General features: G+C 42.2%; 1 protein-coding gene across 5 annotated transcripts in view; it reads left to right on the top strand.

The window, feature by feature from the left end:
* cpeb1a (cytoplasmic polyadenylation element binding protein 1a) overlaps positions 1 to 18,098 on the top strand; it is a 58,644-nt gene that overhangs the window by 20,397 nt on the left and 20,149 nt on the right. For all 5 annotated transcript variants that reach the window (XM_055662627.1, XM_055662629.1, XM_055662631.1 and 2 more), the window contains exon 3: positions 12,573 to 12,758. In XM_055662627.1, coding sequence (XP_055518602.1) covers positions 12,573 to 12,758 — 186 coding nt within the window. The remainder of the gene's footprint in view (positions 1 to 12,572; positions 12,759 to 18,098) is intronic.

The following is an 18,098-nucleotide window of genomic DNA, read 5'->3' as shown; positions in this document are numbered from 1 at the left end:
CAGATGTGGACAAACTAACAAACACATTAGTTATACAAATTAAGACGACAAAAAAGAATGCAACGAACAAGACATTGATAAACTGTACTGTTCAAAAACTAGGCCACAAATGCATGCGGTTTTCCATGCTATTACCAAAGTAGAATTAGTGTTGTGCAGGTTGGTTCAAGAATTTGATAGTTGCAGGTAAGTAGCTGTTCATAAACCATTTGGTGTACAACCTGAAGTTCTGTATTCTTACCTGACAGTAACAGAAAGGATGTTATGGCCCAGATGGTGGAGATCCTTTGATAGATTCTACTGCCCTACCCTTATCAATCAACTTGATTGACTCTTTAAAAAATGCAATCACATTTGAGATACTTTCTTGCACATAGCCATGCCGACTGTCCAAAACAACATTACAGAATCTGGAGGAAATTTCTACCAGCAGTTTTTCTGCTCTATTCTAGCATCTGTAACTTGACTTTGCTTTTAAGTGCAAATAGATTCCATCTGAATCTCCTTCAATATTCTGTCACCACATTTGTCTCACTAGCCTGCTATTCCCTAGCTTGTCCTTGCAGTTCTAAAAGGCACAATGATAGCTAACCTCTAGCTAATGATAGCTAATCACCATCTAGTTCTTTGTCCATGTCTATGGAAGACATTAAAACGACTATCAGGGCCCGAGCAATTCTACCCTCCCCCCCCCCCCCCCCCCCCTTGGATACACTTGCTTAGGCCCTGGGGATTGTCCATCTTTATTTGACCCCATTCCCCTCTTTCACCACCACTTGCAATGTAGATGTGCTTTGGTATCACTTCATAGCTAAATTCCTTGGTTTCCATCACTTTCTCAACAGTAAATGTACACAAATTCTTAATTTAGTTCCTTGCCCAACTACTGTGGGCTCTCAATACAATCCTTAATTGGACCTTTACTCTCCTTAGTTACCATTTTGTGCCAACAATCTTCCCAGGTGTTGTCTTTTTAATTGCCCTGATGTCCTGCATAACATGATAAATGCAAGCTTCACCTTGTCCTCCCATCATTGCTACTTTTAAAGAACTGTACATTTGTCGCTGTTCTAAAACATTCCTTTGGGCACTGTTACTTTGCAAATCCTGCCCTGATTTAATTTCCCAAAACGTATCACTGCATACTTGTCTGATTTAAATTCAAGGTGTCATTCCTTGACCACTTCCCAAGTGATTTATATCCTTTGTGCAGACAACCTTTACTTCCACTGCATCACCAATTCTGGTGTCATCAGCAAACCTAATTATTAATGTGACAGTGGACCCAGCTCTTTCCTGTGGCACAATACTGACCGCGGGTCTCCAATCTGAAAGATGGCCTGCATTACCACCCGTCTCCTTTCACAAGGCTTTTTTTGTCCAGTTGGCTAGCTCTCCCGCATCTCGTGTGATCTAATCTTCAAAACTAGTTTGTCAGAAGTAGCCTCACAGGCACAGATGTGGACAAACTAACAAACACATTAGTTATACAAATTAAGACGACAAAAAAGAATGCAACGAACAAGACATTGATAAACTGTACTGTTCAAAAACTAGGCCACAAATGCATGCGGTTTTCCATGCTATTACCAAAGTAGAATTAGTGTTGTGCAGGTTGGTTCAAGAATTTGATAGTTGCAGGTAAGTAGCTGTTCATAAACCATTTGGTGTACAACCTGAAGTTCTGTATTCTTACCTGACAGTAACAGAAAGGATGTTATGGCCCAGATGGTGGAAATCCTTTGATAGATTCTATTGCCCTACCCTTATCAATCAACTTGATTGACTCTTTAAAAAATGCAATCACATTTGAGATACTTTCTTGCACATAGCCATGCCGACTGTCCAAAACAACATTACAGAATCTGGAGGAAATTTCTACCAGCAGTTTTTCTGCTCTATTCTAGCATCTGTAACTTGACTTTGCTTTTAAGTGCAAATAGATTCCATCTGAATCTCCTTCAATATTCTGTCACCACATTTGTCTCACTAGCCTGCTATTCCCTAGCTTGTCCTTGCAGTTCTAAAAGGCACAATGATAGCTAACCTCTAGCTAATGATAGCTAATCACCATCTAGTTCTTTGTCCATGTCTATGGAAGACATTAAAACGACTATCAGGGCCCGAGCAATTCTACCCCCCCCCCCCCCCCCCCCCCCTTGGATACACTTGCTTAGGCCCTTTGGATTGTCCATCTTTATTTGACCCCATTCCCCTCTTTCACCACCACTTGCAATGTAGATGTGCTTTGGTATCACTTCATAGCTAAATTCCTTGGTTTCCATCACTTTCTCAACAGTAAATGTAGACAAATTCTAAATTTAGTTCCTTGCCCAACTACTGTGGCTCGATACAATCCTTAATTGGACCTTTACTCTCCTTAGTTACCATTTGCACTTATAAACTTGGAGAATCTCTTGGTATTCTCAATTGTCTTATCTGTCTTGGATATTGTCTTTTTTTGCTATCCTAATATCCTTTAGAATATTACTTACACCTGAATCATTTAATCTCAGCTGTATGTATATATGTGGGTGTGTACGTGCGCACGCTGTCATGCGTGCTCTCACTCTCTCGCTCCCCCTCCTGGGATTAATAAAGTTCTATCGTATAGTATCATGTGTAGGAAGGAACTGTATAGTGTGTGTGTGTAGGTAGAAACTGCAGATGCTGGTTTAAACTGAAGATGGACACAAAGCTGGAGTATCTCAACAGGTTGGACAGAATCGCTGGACAAAAGGAAAATATTATGTTTTGGGTTAGGTCTGAAATGGGTTCCTGCACACCTTTGGAATGTGGAAGGAAACTAGCTGACGTGGAAAACCCATGCGATCAAAGGGAAAAGGAGCAAACTCCATACAGACAGCACCCATATTCAGGATCAATTCTGGGTCTCTTACACTTCTAGGCAGCAACTTTATGTCCAATGTACTGCCCATAGTCTTGAACTGAACTAAAACGTACAATAGCTGTAAAGGAGGACATAGCGCCACTTGGAGATTTAAGACTGAAACTGGATAGTTTTTTTTTTTTAGTAACCAAAGTTAAGAGGCAGAGACAGTAGGCTGAGGGAGAGCTGGGAAGGGGAGGAGATAGCAGGGACTACCTGAAATTGGAGAAGTCAATGTTCATACTGCTGGGGTGTAAACTGCCCAAGCGACATATGCGGTGTTGCTCCTCCAATTTACGATGGGCCTCACTCTGGCCATGGAGGAGGCCCAGGACAGAAAGGTCAGATTTCGGAATGGGAGGGAGAGTTGAAGTGCTGAGCCACCGGGAAATCAGGTTGGTTATTGCAAACCGAACGGAGGAGTTGGGCGAAGCGATCGCCAAGCCTACGCTTGGACTCACCGATGTAGAGCAGCTGACACCTAGATGCAATAGATGAGATTGGAGGGGGTGCAGGTGAACCTCTGCCACACTTGGAAAGACTGCTTTGGTCCTTGAATGGAGTCAAGGGGGGGGGAAGTAAAGCAACAAGTGTAGCATTTCCTGCGGTTGCAAGGGAAAGTGCCAGGAGAGGGGGTGGTTTGCGTGGGAAGGGACGAATTGACCAGGGAGTTATGGAGGGAGCGGTCTCTGCGGAAAGCCAACGGGAGGAGATGGGAGATCAGGTTGGTTATTGCGAACTGAGTAGGTGTTTTGCAAAGCGATCGCCAAGCCTGCGCTTGGTCTCACAGAGGTTAATCGTACGCTGAATAATCCAACCACATTTTTGTTTGGAAGTGGAAAGAAACAATAGAAATTGCATTCATTGCAACGTGTAAAAAAAGTTGAGATACTGTATGTACTGTATTATAATTTTTGCTGCATGTCATTGTGGTATATATCATGTCTTGATTGGTGAATGTATCTGTGACTTTATTTGAAGCAGAAATAATATGTGAATGCTTCATTGAGCATAATTCCGACCAGTAACTACGCACTTCATCCGAGCACATTATCGCAGGCGTCATGCAAGCCGTCTTAAATGACCACCTAAATTGTCATTTGGCAACCTAAAAAGCTGCCTAGGTTGCCCGGCTGGAAACGGAGAAATAACGTTCAAAACAAGATCCAAGTAACGTGTTCAAAACACTATCAATTTAAACAACCTAAAAAGGTACAGCTCTCATCAAATTAACCTTTCCTGAAATTGGACTGTATTAACAGCAGCAATTATTAAAACAAACCACCCAATTGACTTCCTTTCAACTTGGTTATGAGTTCCCCCCCCCCCCCCCCCCCCCCCCACATGTTGGCAGAAATTTGAGCTGGCTGCCATGTGCCTTACATTGCAATCAGACACAAGTTCTAGCTCTATTCATCCTCAGTCACTATCTTTAAACTACCTCCTTCCAAAATCCAGAATACCATTACAGATACCACAAATTGAAAGTCATCAAGAAACACCTACACCTAGAAATGTGCTCGCTGTTAAACTGCTGGCTACTCAAAATCCCACCTTTAACAGCCATTGGTACTTGGACAGCTTCCAGCCTTCCATTTAAGTCTCCAAATCCTCCGGTGGTACGACAAAATCTTTTGCTTTTGTCTGCAGACTTGAGTGGTAAGAGATGGCAATAGGCTAGTCGTATGCTCTTCCTCCAGAGTGATCACAATTTCCAGTGCCTATGGTGACTCTCCCCATGGGAAGTATGTCCAGCTGCGGCTTTTGATTGACCACATTGAGTAACTAGAGCTACAGTTGGATTTGCTCAAGTCTATTCAAGATATTGAGAGTAGACGGGGAATTTAGTGGGGTGATACACAAAAGGTGCAAGCTGCAGATAATTGGGTGACCAGCAGGAAAAGTAGAAGGGTCATTGACATTGTCACATGCGCCAAGGTAATTAAAGTATTTGGCACACTATTCAGGCAGATTATACAGAGGTAATGCAAAAGAGAAAATAGTGTAATGGCTACAGAAAATGGTATGGGTAGACTGGGAATACAGGATTATCTGCCATTTTCTCAATAACAAGATACTGTGCGGGTGGGGAATGTCAGCCCACCACCAAATCCGTGGCACAACAAATGGCTCTGATGCATAGCTGTGGAGGGTGGAGACAAAGGGGGCTGTGGTGATAAGAGACTCTCTACTTGGGGGGTACTGACAGGAGATTGTGACCACTATCTAGACTCCAGGATGGGAATGTTACTTGTCAGGTGCCAGTCAAGGATGTCAAAGTGGTTGGATAACATTCTCAAGTAATGGGGGAAGCAATCAGTAATTGCACACTCGTGGCATAGGTAGAAAAAGAGACAGTCTTACAGAGATAAGGGAGACAAGCAGAATGTTAAAACAGGGCCGAGAGTTGTAAACTTAGCTTACAACCAGTTCCAAACACTAGAGAGGATAGGAATAAGGAAAGGGCAGATTAACACATTGCTAAAGACCTTCTTCAAGATAGGCATTCAAGTTTATGGGAAGCATTGGAATCTCTTCTTGGGTAGAGGTAACCTACACAACAGGGCTCTCACTTAACTTTATCTTTAAAAGTGCAACCATGTTGACCTTGAAATGTTTGTACCACCAGAGGTCCAAGAATGAAATCCATCCATTTTCCAGCTGGTTTGCATGTGATTTTGAAGTACACGTATGTTTTTAACAAGGGCACAGTAAGGCAGTGTATAGGATCTGATTGTGGAGCAATTGGTATAAGCTTGGTTTAAAATGCTGTTCATGTTTTCAAATGTGCATGAACATTTTGCTTAAATAATTAAAGTGAATGGTTGCATAGAAAGATTGCTTTTTGCACTTGAAACCGATCCAGCAATAAATTAGTCACGATGAATTTTAATTTGTTCAGAAAGCATATAATCTTGAAATGTGCATATGCAGGAAGTTCCCAGGTTAAAACAGTTCGGTTCCTGAAAACAGCGCAAGTTGGAAATGAATCAAAACTAAGGAAGGGAATTGCACTACCTGCTCACTTTCACAGTCGTAGGAAGAGGAGCCTCATTGTTTTGGTGAGTGAGCCTGGTCAGCACTCCCAGCTCTGCTTGACCCAGCCCCTGATTGTTGTTTGGCTGGGGGGGGGGGGTTGCTCAGTTAATTGGTAGGGAGAAGCCGTGTGAAAATACCCTGATTTTTACTGACTGTTGCCCTGCAGCAGTCATCCTGCTGGTCTTATGTACGGATTGTCTGCAAGTTGGGCGTTTGTAACCAGGGAGGACCTATGAACATTTAGCAAATTGTCTAAACTATGTGATGGTCAGTGGAGTGCACAAATTAAGTAGATTTGGGGGGAAATACCAAGCACTACGGACCCCTGTATTGCAGCAGTTTGGGGAACAAATTCACCCTTGCAGAATTCAAAATCACTATCCAGATATTTGCATAATAAAATTTGCTCTCCGCTCTTATGAGGGGTGTAGGGTAAAGGCTGTGTAAGGGGTTAAGGTAGATTATCAATTTGTTTTGATGTAGCATAATATTGTAGAAAATGGCAATGCGGACTGTTGTCTCGGAACACATCCTCTCTTTAACATGGAGAAATGGGGATTGGCTGCACATAAGAAAATGTAGGAGGAGATTTTGCTGAAGTGGTAACTCGGGAAAATACGAACTGCAGCTATTTCAATTATACTGGTACTACTGCCTGCCGTGTAACTTATGTGGAATGAAACATCACCAGAATATTTGTCCAACCGAGGCCACCATTGTATGTCCTAAACTGTGCCTTTGGGTAGACATTTTTTAAATGTGAGTGGGAATGTTAATTTTCAGGTCCTCTCCAGACTACAAGCACTTGTGGATAGCCTGTGCTTATGAATGAGTCTTTGGGGAAACCAGGATGGATTTGCTAGCTGGTGCAGTGCTTCAGGTGTCTTGCGCCAGGTGGGAACTGTACATTTGCATGACTTCTGTCTCTGCTCCCCACTCAAGCACAACAATCTGGCACTGGGCTGTGGTGAGCTGGGAGCTCAGAGAAGATTCGCTTGCACACTACCGGTCAGTGAGGCTGGCTGGTAGGTGCTCTTCCCATATCTGCTCTCTTTCCTGTTATGGCTGTCTGTGATCCCCTCAATGCTTTTTGATTTATGAATGGTTTGTGTTCTAACCATTTTTGGAAAGGGAAAACTTTTAAAACATATGGATGGCCTTTTGCATATTATATTGCTTTGTGCTTGAAGATGGAAGATGATGCAACTCATTGCACTTTGCCCGAGCTTAAATCTGAAAAACCCTCTCTACCTTGAGAGGCAGTGGTACTTGCTAAATGATAGACAAAGTAATGCATAATTGATTTCATGGATAAACGTTATGAAATGTTAGGCTTTTCATTGGCAGTTATAACATGACTATGAAGCTTGAGTGGACAATGCCTAATCTATTCCCATGTTTTGCAAGTCCAATGTAGATTGTAACAAATGTTGTTGACTCATAAAGATTACCAATGGCTGTATTTCCTAGAATTTGTGCTGTGAATTAATCCATGGCCTTCAAATTGAGTGATTCAAAGTAGTTCTAGTCAGAAAATCATGTGGAGCATTTGGGATTTTTTCTTAAGCACAATTGTTCAGCTGAAATTCTCAAGGGCCACACTTCAATCTTTTGCATGTAGACGTTTAAAGCACTGATTTGACAATTGTTGTTTGCCATTTAACAATGAAAATCTACATCCTTTAAGGTTGAGGGAAAAGTGGGTGTTAAGAGGTGGATTGCTAGTCATCACATTTTACAAAAGCTATAGAAATGAATACTATAGAAAGTGTAAGGGAGGATCACAAATTATTGTGATGGAGCGAGCAGGCATGGGAAGAAAGGATGACTGCCAAGCATTTTTTCCATCTAATAGAATCTTCCCTGAATTTCTGAAAATTATAGCTAGCTTATCAATACAATTCTTTCCCTATTTTTCCCTGAAATATAAAATTATCATATGATGGCTGCTATCTTTATCTTCACAATGATGACCTTGATTTCATTTTATTGTACAACAACAAGCACAGAATAGTCTGTTCTTTGACTCCAGAACATCTTTCTAAGAAACTAGCCTGAAAACTAATCTCTCCTTATGTTGCCTGTTTTTCTCGTCAAAATGTAGACATAAAATTCCCAGTCAACCTGTTTTGCTATTTAAAACTAAGCATGAAAGACTCCTTAAGTGAAGTTGCCTTTATTTTGTTAGTGGCTACTGTTGGGGCAAAGGACAAGCTATTGGTATTTATTAAATAGATGTTGGCTTATGCTATAATATGCAATTTGGGAAGAATGTGGCCTTGTTGCAAGTGGATTATAATGCGAGTACAAATCGTCCACTGGGAGAGGCTTTTGAGCTTTCATCTGGGGGCATGTACCATTTTGGTCTTCGTATTTGGTAACTTGCCCAGAGCCAATGCAGGATGGATTGCCCCATATCCCGTTCCAGGTATCAATCTAGAGGAAACTGGGCCAACATGCTGATGGGCTGTTTCTTAAGTGAATCTAAAGATATGATCAGCTACTTCACAATGGGACGAGATGCAAAATTGATGTAGGTCCGGGAGTTAAATCAGTATATTTCTGGGATGAGGCACAGAATGACTTGATGCACATCCTTGTGTTTTATCCATTCAATTGATCTTGTCCTGAGATGTCACAGATGAGATTCCTTCAGCAAAATATCTTAACGGATTGGTTATGATGTATTTCATGATTTGGACTTATCCACATTTGGGTTATTTTCCATTAGTGGAGTAGGTTGTTTCATTGCTCACTTGGAAACATGAAATATAGGCCCTAATCATATAATGGCAAAGTGGGCTCAAGCAACTATAGGTTTTTGAATCTCTACTTGATTATTGTGTAAATTCTGTAGCGAGACCAAAATATATCAAGTGGAAGTCTACTTCCATGAAGAGTTCAGTGGGTTACACAAAAAAGCTGGAGGAACTCAGCGGGTGCAGCAGCATCTATGGAGCGAAGGAAATAGGCAACGTTTCGGGCCGAAACCCTTCTTCAGACTGATCGATCGCGGGGGTGGGCGGGGACAAGAAAGGGAAAAGCAGGAGGAGCCCGAAGGCTGGGGGATGGGAGGAGACAGCAGGGGGGTTGAGGAAGGGGAGGAGACAGCAAGGACTAACAAAATTGGGAGAATTCGATGTTCATGCCCCCGGGCTGTAGACTCCCCAAACGGAATATGAGGTGCTGTTCCTCCAATTTCCGGTGCTGCTCGCTGTGGCCATGGAGGAGACCCAGGACAGAGAGGTCGGAGACGGAGTGGGAGGGGGAGTTGAAGTGCTGAGCCACCGGGAGGTCAGCTTGGTTATTGCGGACCGAGCGGAGGTGTTTGGCGAAACGATCGCCCAACCTCCACTTGGTCTCACCGATATAGATCTGCTGACATCTAGAGCAGCGGACGCAATAGATGAGTTCAATGGGGTCTGATTTGCAGCAGATGGATTCTGATCTGTCTCAAATGCACTTCACTCCACACATCATGGGGAGGAAAACTAGCTAAAGTCCAGATTTGCTAACCTTTAAGAAATCTCTACTGTCTGACCTCTGGTTCAAAATGCCTAAGACCTCAACTAGGGGATGTATCCACATCTTTCTAGTTTCTGTCCGTAGGACCTCTCTGAACTTGAATGCAGACCCAATCTGCTAATTTCTCGGGACATCACCTCTCTACGCTGCCAGAATCCTAGTATTTAAGCTGGTGAACAGCTTCTGTTGAAATCCACTCTTTTATATCCTAGTAAGGAGAACAGATTATGTACAATATTCCAGGATGATGCAAGTGGGACCTTCTTTACTTGTAATAGGTTGTCTTGAATTGCAAGAGAATTTGAATACAAGAATGTAAGCCAATGTTTTGCCTTCCAAATTATTTGTAGAGCAATAGTACTCTTGAATTCTTTCCACATTGAAAATAAATAAAATCATTAGTATTCTACTTGTGCTGTTGAATGTGCTAGCATGAATTAAGGATTTGCCAGCTAATAAAAACAAGGATAAGTGACCTGTTTTGGAATCGGAAGAATGGCTAGTGGAATGCAGCATGGGTAGATGCTGGACCAGAGTTCCATCTATGTCAATAATCTGGATGAAGATGCAAAGTAATATAACCAAATTAGCTAGTAATATTAAATAGAAATATAGGTAATCAAGTGTATATAAGGAGATTTCTGGATGCAAGTTGAGGGAATAGACGGGGTATGTTGTTAATATTAAAATGGAACTTCAGTGCCGGTGCATCAAAGGATATTATACTTGGTTTTCTCTTTCAAGTTACGTTACGAATGTAGATTGTGCTGTATCCTCCAGGTATTTGTAGTTGTGGATCTTATAGAAACATATCAAATTCTTAAGGGATTGGACAGGCTAGATGCAGGAAAAAAGTTCCTGATATTGGGGGAGTCCAGAACCAGGGGTCACAGTTTAAGAATATTAAGGACTGAGATAAGGAAAAACCTTTTCACCCAGAGTTGTGCATCTAGTGGAATTCTCTGCCTCAGAAAGTAGTGGGAGGCCAATTCACTGGATGTTTTAGTTAGATATCGCTCTTTGGGTTAACGGAATCAAGGGATATGTGGAGAAAGCAGGAACGGGATACTGATTTTGGATGATCAGCCATGATCATATTGAATGGCGGATGTGCTGGCTCAAACGGCCGAACAGCCTACTCCTGCACCTATTTTCTATGTTTCCGTTTCTAGTTCTTGACATGCCTCTGTTCATGCTTGACTTTTAAAATAACCCTTTTATGCTCTTTTGGCTCCATTAACCAATCAGTGTAAACCTTAAGTTGAATGTGTTGTAATTTTATAATTTCATGTTATACCTGAAAGACATCCACTACTTTTACACACAGAGTGGTGAATCTCTGGAACTCTCTGCCACAGAGGGTAGTTGAGGCCAGTTCATTGGCTATATTTAAGAGGGAGTTAGATGTGGCCCTTGTGGCTAAGGGGATCAGAGGGTATGGAGAGAAGGCAGGTACGGGATAGTGAGTTGGATGATCAGCCATGATCATATTGAATGGCGGTGCAGGCTCGAAGGGCCGAATGGCCTACTCCTGCACCTAATTTCTCCAGATCAGTTTCAAATCTGGCAGTACGTCATTTTAATCCCAAAATTTGCTTGTTTAGTCCCATTATTTTCTTGTACCTTTGCTGATTTCCTTTGCTCTATTCTAGACCTTCTGTACGCCAAAGACTAATCCAATGGGGCTTGGTGTGTATCCCCATAGGCCATTGAACTGCAAGTTGCACAGTGACCTGTTCACAAATGTGTGGTTTTGGTTGCCTGAATCCACTGCAGATTCATTCCAATCTTTATCCAGATGTGGGCAAGCCAGAATCCCAAAAATGTGACATAATATTTCCTTGTCTGGTATTGCACAGCCAGTGATTCTCCAGTGAGACGTCCCTGTCTTTATTCAACAACGTTACAGAATTTCAGACTCCCTTGAAGGTCATTTGACTGACCATAGTGACTGCAAGCAGGCCAGAGACCTGTTCATAATGACACCTCCGTTCTTGAACCTTTATCTGCAAAGCACTCAATGTTCCATACATCTCCGGTTGAGATGATGCTCGGCACTAACCAGAACCAAACAGCACACTGCAATGATGTGCACTACGAGAACTCGTGAACCCCAAGATGACTTCCGAATCTGTAACCTGTAGATAAGAGAGCAGCAAGAACAAAAACTTCCAGTAGAACTCAAACCGTCTATTCCTATACAGTAGGTAAAAATTCTAACTCCCTCGCAGTGTTATTTTCAAATGGGTCACAGCAGTAAAGATTCATCACCTTCGCAGGCAATTAAGGTATTAAATGTTGCCTTGTCAGTGACACGTATAGAGAACTGATGCTGCATAAATGGTATTGTTGTTCCTTTGGTCTTGTAGTGCAGCTCATTTCAGCTGATAAATTTAGAACAGCAAATTTTCAATTGTAAATCTTTTCTCAAGTTCGGTATTAATCCTGAGGAAACTGAAAGCAAAACCATTGTCACCGTAATCTGAAACCAGAACATGAATACAAATCAAACTTGCTCCAATAAAAATAGAAGCCTGTAAGCGCCACTCCTAGAAGCTTCCAGAGAAATGCCTGACACTGTAGAATGTGGCAGAATGGTGTTTTAACAATTCTTTCCTGGTTTAATTCTTGAAGAGAAGGAAGTATAATTTTCCTCAAGGTGGCATCACTGCCTTGCACAAGGAAGATAATTATATGTAAAGCAAGTCAGGCATTTAAAAAAAATGTAAACAGACATTAGGCTAGCAGAATTGTTCGGCTTGTTCTGCATTTGCTGATTCAGGGTTGTAGCAAGCAGTTGGAGGTTATCCAGGTCCAAGTATTGAAGGGGAGGAGAATGTGGTGGCGCAGCCGTTAGCAGTGCGTTTTGCTTAATGTTGCCGAAGCTCCAAGCTGCGCATTTTAGGATAGACTTGGTTATAAACATTTGAGTTCTTGTACTAAAGTGATGTAATTTGCAGGATTGTAGCGAGTACATCAGCAGTTCAGTCACATGCTGAACTACTGATGCAGACCAAGATGCATGGCAGTTTTGTAGGGTGTAGTCACAGGTTAGGGGCTGGACAGATGGGATGCAGCTATGTATCGTCTAAAAAATGCTTTTAATTTCTCCCTCTAGATTTGAATAAATCCGATCCAGGAACGAGCAGCAGGATGCTGTTTCCCACATCTGCACAGGATTCATCACGAGGCCTCCCAGACACTATGGACCTGTGCTTGGGCCTCCAGTCCTTGAATCTGACTGGGTGGGACCGACCATGGAGCACTCAGGACTCTGATACTGCAGTGACTGCCAGTTCATCAGGTAAGTGCGACTTAAACTTCCGTTAGGACAAGTGTTTTATTAGCTTATTTAGTGACGTTTTGGTTTGCTTGATCTTGGATTAAACAATCACTTTATTCAGTGTTTAAATGCAAATTGAGGCCAAGACTAAAATCTGTTGCAAATTTCGTATAACCCTGTAATGTCACTTATTTTGAGGCATTTGCTCTGGCTCGCTGTCTATAGCATTTTATCTTCAGAAATTAACCTTTGGTGCAAAATATACTTACAATTGTATCTTTATTGCCTGCATTACAATGAGTCACAGATGGTGTTGCATTAAAAGCACATTTGCATGATTTAAGCTTTATTTTTAAACCATTTGTAATGTTTAAAGTGCAATCAAAGCTGATTATTCATTCAAAAGAAAGCTTGCCTCCAGAATATGGCTTGTTTTAAAGTTAGTCCTGATATAACTGGTTTTCCCAACATCTGACCCTGCAATATTAAGATGCAAGGTTTTGTAACGTCGATCATTGTGCAGAATTAATGGTGCATCAGCATGCTGTCAACAACCTTGATGTGTCGGTCTGCTTTTGGATTGCTTCTGCCTTTTGTTATCTCTTACCCTTGCTCTCTTCCACTGTACCTTTTTCCTCATTACAATACCATTTATTGTCATTTGAGCCTCAGTAAGGCTCAAACGAAATTCCGTTTCCACAGCCTTGCAAACAGACAATTTCCTACAGATATACACACAATTTAATTCACACAAACATCCATCACAGTGAACTCACTGTGATGGAAGGCAATGTCTTTTCTCTCCCCCGTTCTCCATTTCTCTCCCGATGACCAAGCCCCAGGCGGGCGATGATAAGTCCCACGGCCATTTTAGGCCGTGCTAGGCGATTTACGGCCCCGCTCCCGGTCTAAAAGTCACAATGTTGGAGCCCCCTGGCGGGCGCTGGAATGTCCCACGGCCATGAAGCCGCGCCGGGCGATGTACGTCCCCGCTCCAGGTCGTTCCAACCCCGCGACACGGGCTGGAGAAGTCGCGTTGCGGGAGCTCCGGGAAGCGGTCTCTCCCCCCCCGGACCCGCGAGCTCCCGATGTCCCAGTCCACCGGACCTGCGACTGCGTTGCTGGAGCCTCCGAGCCCCAGGAGTCGAGTTGCAGCAGCGAGTCACCACCGCTCCCCACGCTCCGAGGCCGGCCAGCTCCACGATGGTGAGTAGTCCAGTCTCCCGAGCCCCCGGGTCGTTCAGGTTGGAGGCCGCTCCACGGTGCTAGGTCCCAACGACAACGGAAACCCGACAGGGAATAGGTCGGGTCTCCCGGACAGGGAAGAGATTTTAAACAGTTTCCCCCTCCCACCCCCCCCAAAACAAACACACACCGTGAGTCGTGAATATTACACCTGTTGGCAAAGGCAACAGATATTTGAGTTGCATGTCATTAGACTATAGTATTTGATATTTAATTATTCGGTCTGTAGTCCAAGTTATTTTTTACTTAATGTAAGGTAGCAACTTTGAGGTCCTAGAAGGGCTTAACTTTGAAAAGAGCTTGTGAAAGTGGCCCTTTTCTTCTTTCCCCCCCCCCCCCCCCCAATCTTGCTAATTTCCAAGGTGGTAAATAAAGTTGGACACCATCACCAGTTTAAAAACAATTAAACCAATTCTCAGCTTTGATTTGTAACAGTGAAATTTGTGTTTGAGCCAAACAACCATTTTAAGCCGATTGAAGATTCAAATTGCGGATATTTTTGTTCAAGCTCTAATTACTGCCAGGTGATTTGAATACAATAGTTATGCCAAAGACGCATCTCAGTAAGCATGCCGAAAGGTGACTTTCTTATCTTGGGTTGGAGCTAATCTGCTATTAGCTGTCACATTCTGACTATTTAGGTACTTCAGGCATGTAGTATCTTTCCACTCCCATTGGTTTGTATACTGTAACTACCAGCAATGGTGGCATATCTGAAACACCTAGATGGTACATGGGAAAATGTGAGGAGCACAAAAAGATTGGAATGTCCATGAGCCATTCGGGCTTTCTGCAGCTTTGCCTTAAGCTACTGAAGAGGTTTGCCCCACTAGGCTTTCTACGCATTGGACTTCCTGGCATCCTTGTATCAACCTTCAATTCCTGAAGCTTTTCTCATCTTAAATGTGCGTGTGTGGTGTAGGATGCACCCAGGAAGCTTGGGTGTCAACTGCTCATCACTTGATAACATGATAAATTACCGTTGGAACCTGTGAGCAAATCATGAGTTTTCAACTAGATGTCTAATTGTGTTATGATGTAGGAATCTGGGAGTCTTAAAATTTGAGTGTTTGCAGGCAGGAGGAAAACGTCTTCAAAGATCTATTTAATGTTTTGGTTGAGCAAGTGCTTTTGGAATAAATTCGATCAGGCCCACTTGGACAGGAAGAGACGGCATGGAAACTGGCCCTTTGGCTGTTTGCTGACTATCAGCCTCCCATTTACACTGCTCTTGCATTAATCAATTTTATTCTATCCATGTTGTCATTACTCTCCAGAATTCTACCAATTACCCACGCACTAAGGGGCAATTTAGAGCTGCAAGTTAAACCCCCCCCCCATCCAACCCACACGGTGGAAGAAACCAGAGCACGTGGGAAAATCCACAATCACAGGGAGAATGTGCAAATTCTACACAGCACAAATCTGAATGGAACACAGAACGCAGCTCTCTGGTGCTATGAGGCAGTAGCTCTATTGCTGTTGCTTAGTCTAAACTATCACTAAATTTGTACTAGGTTGTTACCTTTTTATTGCATAACAAGGTGTCTCTTAACTCATTTAATACTCTGCCAGATATTTAATTCTCTACTGCAAATTTGCATTTTGGTGACTAAGATTAGGAGCAGAATTAGGTCATTTGGCCCATCGAGTTTACTCCGCGGTTCAATCATGGCTGATCTAATATTCTCTTTTTCTTCACCACACCCCCCCCCCCCCCCCCCCCCCCCCCCCCCCCCTCGTACCCTTGGAGACCCTCGCTCAACAAGAGCCTGTCAGTCTCCGTTTTTTAGATTCGCCTCAGGCTAGATTCCTCCTCCATTCTAAAGTTATGTCCCTTTGTTCTGAGGTTGTGCCCTGGTTCTAGACTCGCCCATTTATTGGAAACATCTTTTCCATATCAAGATGTTATCAGCTGCAGGATTTTAGGGACTGGCCATCTATTTTTCAGGCCAATTATGCCGTTTGTCAGTGCCGTTTAACTGCTGACTCTTGTATGGCTAAGAACCTTTTTGCAGCATCCTCAAATTTCATGAACAGCAAAATTTACTAGTGTGCCTCACTGCAGCTTGCAGAAAATATAAACAATAAATATAAACAAGTATGCAATACAGACATATCCAGAGTTTGAAAACTTCTTATAGTTTAATGGTCTTTGAGTACACAAACCATTTCCAACAAGATGGATGAATTGACAGTACGGATAGCAATATAAGTCATCTAATAGCATGGGCACATGGTTCCAGATGTTCCAAAGAACAGGCTAAAAGGCTGGGAGTGTTAAGGAAGGTATCACAGCAGCGAGCAATGGAGCAGAGATACCAGGTAGCAATGTTAAGTAGGTTTGGGTTGATTATGAATAATACCTGACTGGGAATAGTCAATGCCAGTCAGTAATCGGGACATAACTAATTATTTAGGAAAACTGAATATAATCAAACTATTGTACCTTTTTGAAAATTATATGTTTGACAATTGTAGGGATGTGATGGAGTTGATAGAGGGATCTTGAAGCTGTGTATTTGGATTTCCAAGAGGCGTTTGTCAAGTGGGTGCATGAATTAATAATGGAGAAAGTATATCAGCATAGATTGAAAACTAACTGCTGCAGAGAAAATGGGTTTGGAATAAATCCCTTTCAGGCTGATGGGATGTAAAATATTCCAGGGATTGTATTTTTGTCTCGCTCAATGTAAATGCTTTTAATTTCTCCCTCTAGATTTGAATAAAACAGACTTGGGAACTAGCAGCAGGATGTGGTTTCCCACATTTGCACAAGATTCATCACAGGGCCTCCCAAACACTTTGGGCCCCGTGTGTTGGGTTGCAGTCATTGAATCTGACTGAGTGTTTACTATGTACATTGACCTAGAGACAAAAATACATGGTTTCCAAGTTTGCTAATACAAAAGATAGACACAAAAATGCTGGAGTAACTCAGGCTCTGGGGAGAAGGCATGGGTAACATTTCAGCTCTAGACACTTCTGTTACAAATTTGTGCTGAATTTCATGTATTTCTACACAATGGAGTTTGGGTGAAAATTAGGTTTAAAGTGGGAAACTGAGGTTATGCTATTTGGTAAGTGGATGATCATTTAAATGGAGAGTGGTTGCATATGAATGAAGTTCAAAAGGATCTAGATGTTCTGATGCATGGATCGCAAATTGGCAGGTTCAACAGGTTAAGGCAAATGCCGTTTTTGCCTTTATTGTAAGAGTTGGAGTTTAACGTAGGGAGGTTTTGCTAGTCATATAGGTCATATCTGCACCTGGAATAGTGAGCTGTTTTGCTTCTCTTGCCAAAAGGATAGAGTAGCATTGGAGCCAATCCAAATAATATTCACCAGACTAGTTGTTGGGGTGAGAGGGTTGTCCTATCACAAGACTAGATAATTTAGATCTGCAACATGGAATTCAGTGGGATGAGGAGTGACCTTACTCAAATAAACAAGAGGTTAGCAGGGTAGATGTTAAGAACTTCCCACTATTGAGCTGCAAGCAAGCAATTAGAAAATTTGAATCCTTGATAACTGCTGGAAAATCTGACTTTCATCAAATCTGACTTTTGATGAATGTCAGATCATTAGATGTATCTAAGGTAGTTTGAGGAATTTGGTTATGGGGTACTGACAGGAGTTGAGCCTGGCATGATCAGCCAAGGTCAAATAGGTGGGGCAGGTTTGGGGGCCTTCTATTTTATATCCTGCTTATGTGATCATGAACGAGACACCATTTAGAGTATAGTTCATTGGATGTTGGAGATGTGGGCATAGTATGGACAGTATAATGTCCCAATATTACGTATTCAAGAGTTTTTTCCTAAATTCCAAGGGCAGTTATCCTCGTAACATTAGCTGAAATGTTCTAATGGTTGCACCAAAGGGTGAATTGTTGTTTTTCGTGTTGGCTGAAAGAGGCATTTGTGGTTGCCTTTTGGCCACAAATTTATTTTAGAAATATTCCTTTGAACTAATTAAAGTAGCATTAAATGAAAGAATAAATTGCTTCACTTTTACTGTTGCTTGCAAACTTGGCCCAATGCTCTCAATTATTTATTTATTCAAAGTAACATAGATTGAGGCTGTTATGGATTTTCTATTGATCATAGTCCATGC

This window comes from Leucoraja erinacea, chromosome 36 (assembly GCF_028641065.1).
Source record: "Leucoraja erinacea ecotype New England chromosome 36, Leri_hhj_1, whole genome shotgun sequence".
Classification (NCBI taxonomy): Eukaryota; Metazoa; Chordata; class Chondrichthyes; order Rajiformes; family Rajidae; genus Leucoraja; species Leucoraja erinaceus.
This window is presented reverse-complemented; position numbering and strand designations above follow the sequence as displayed.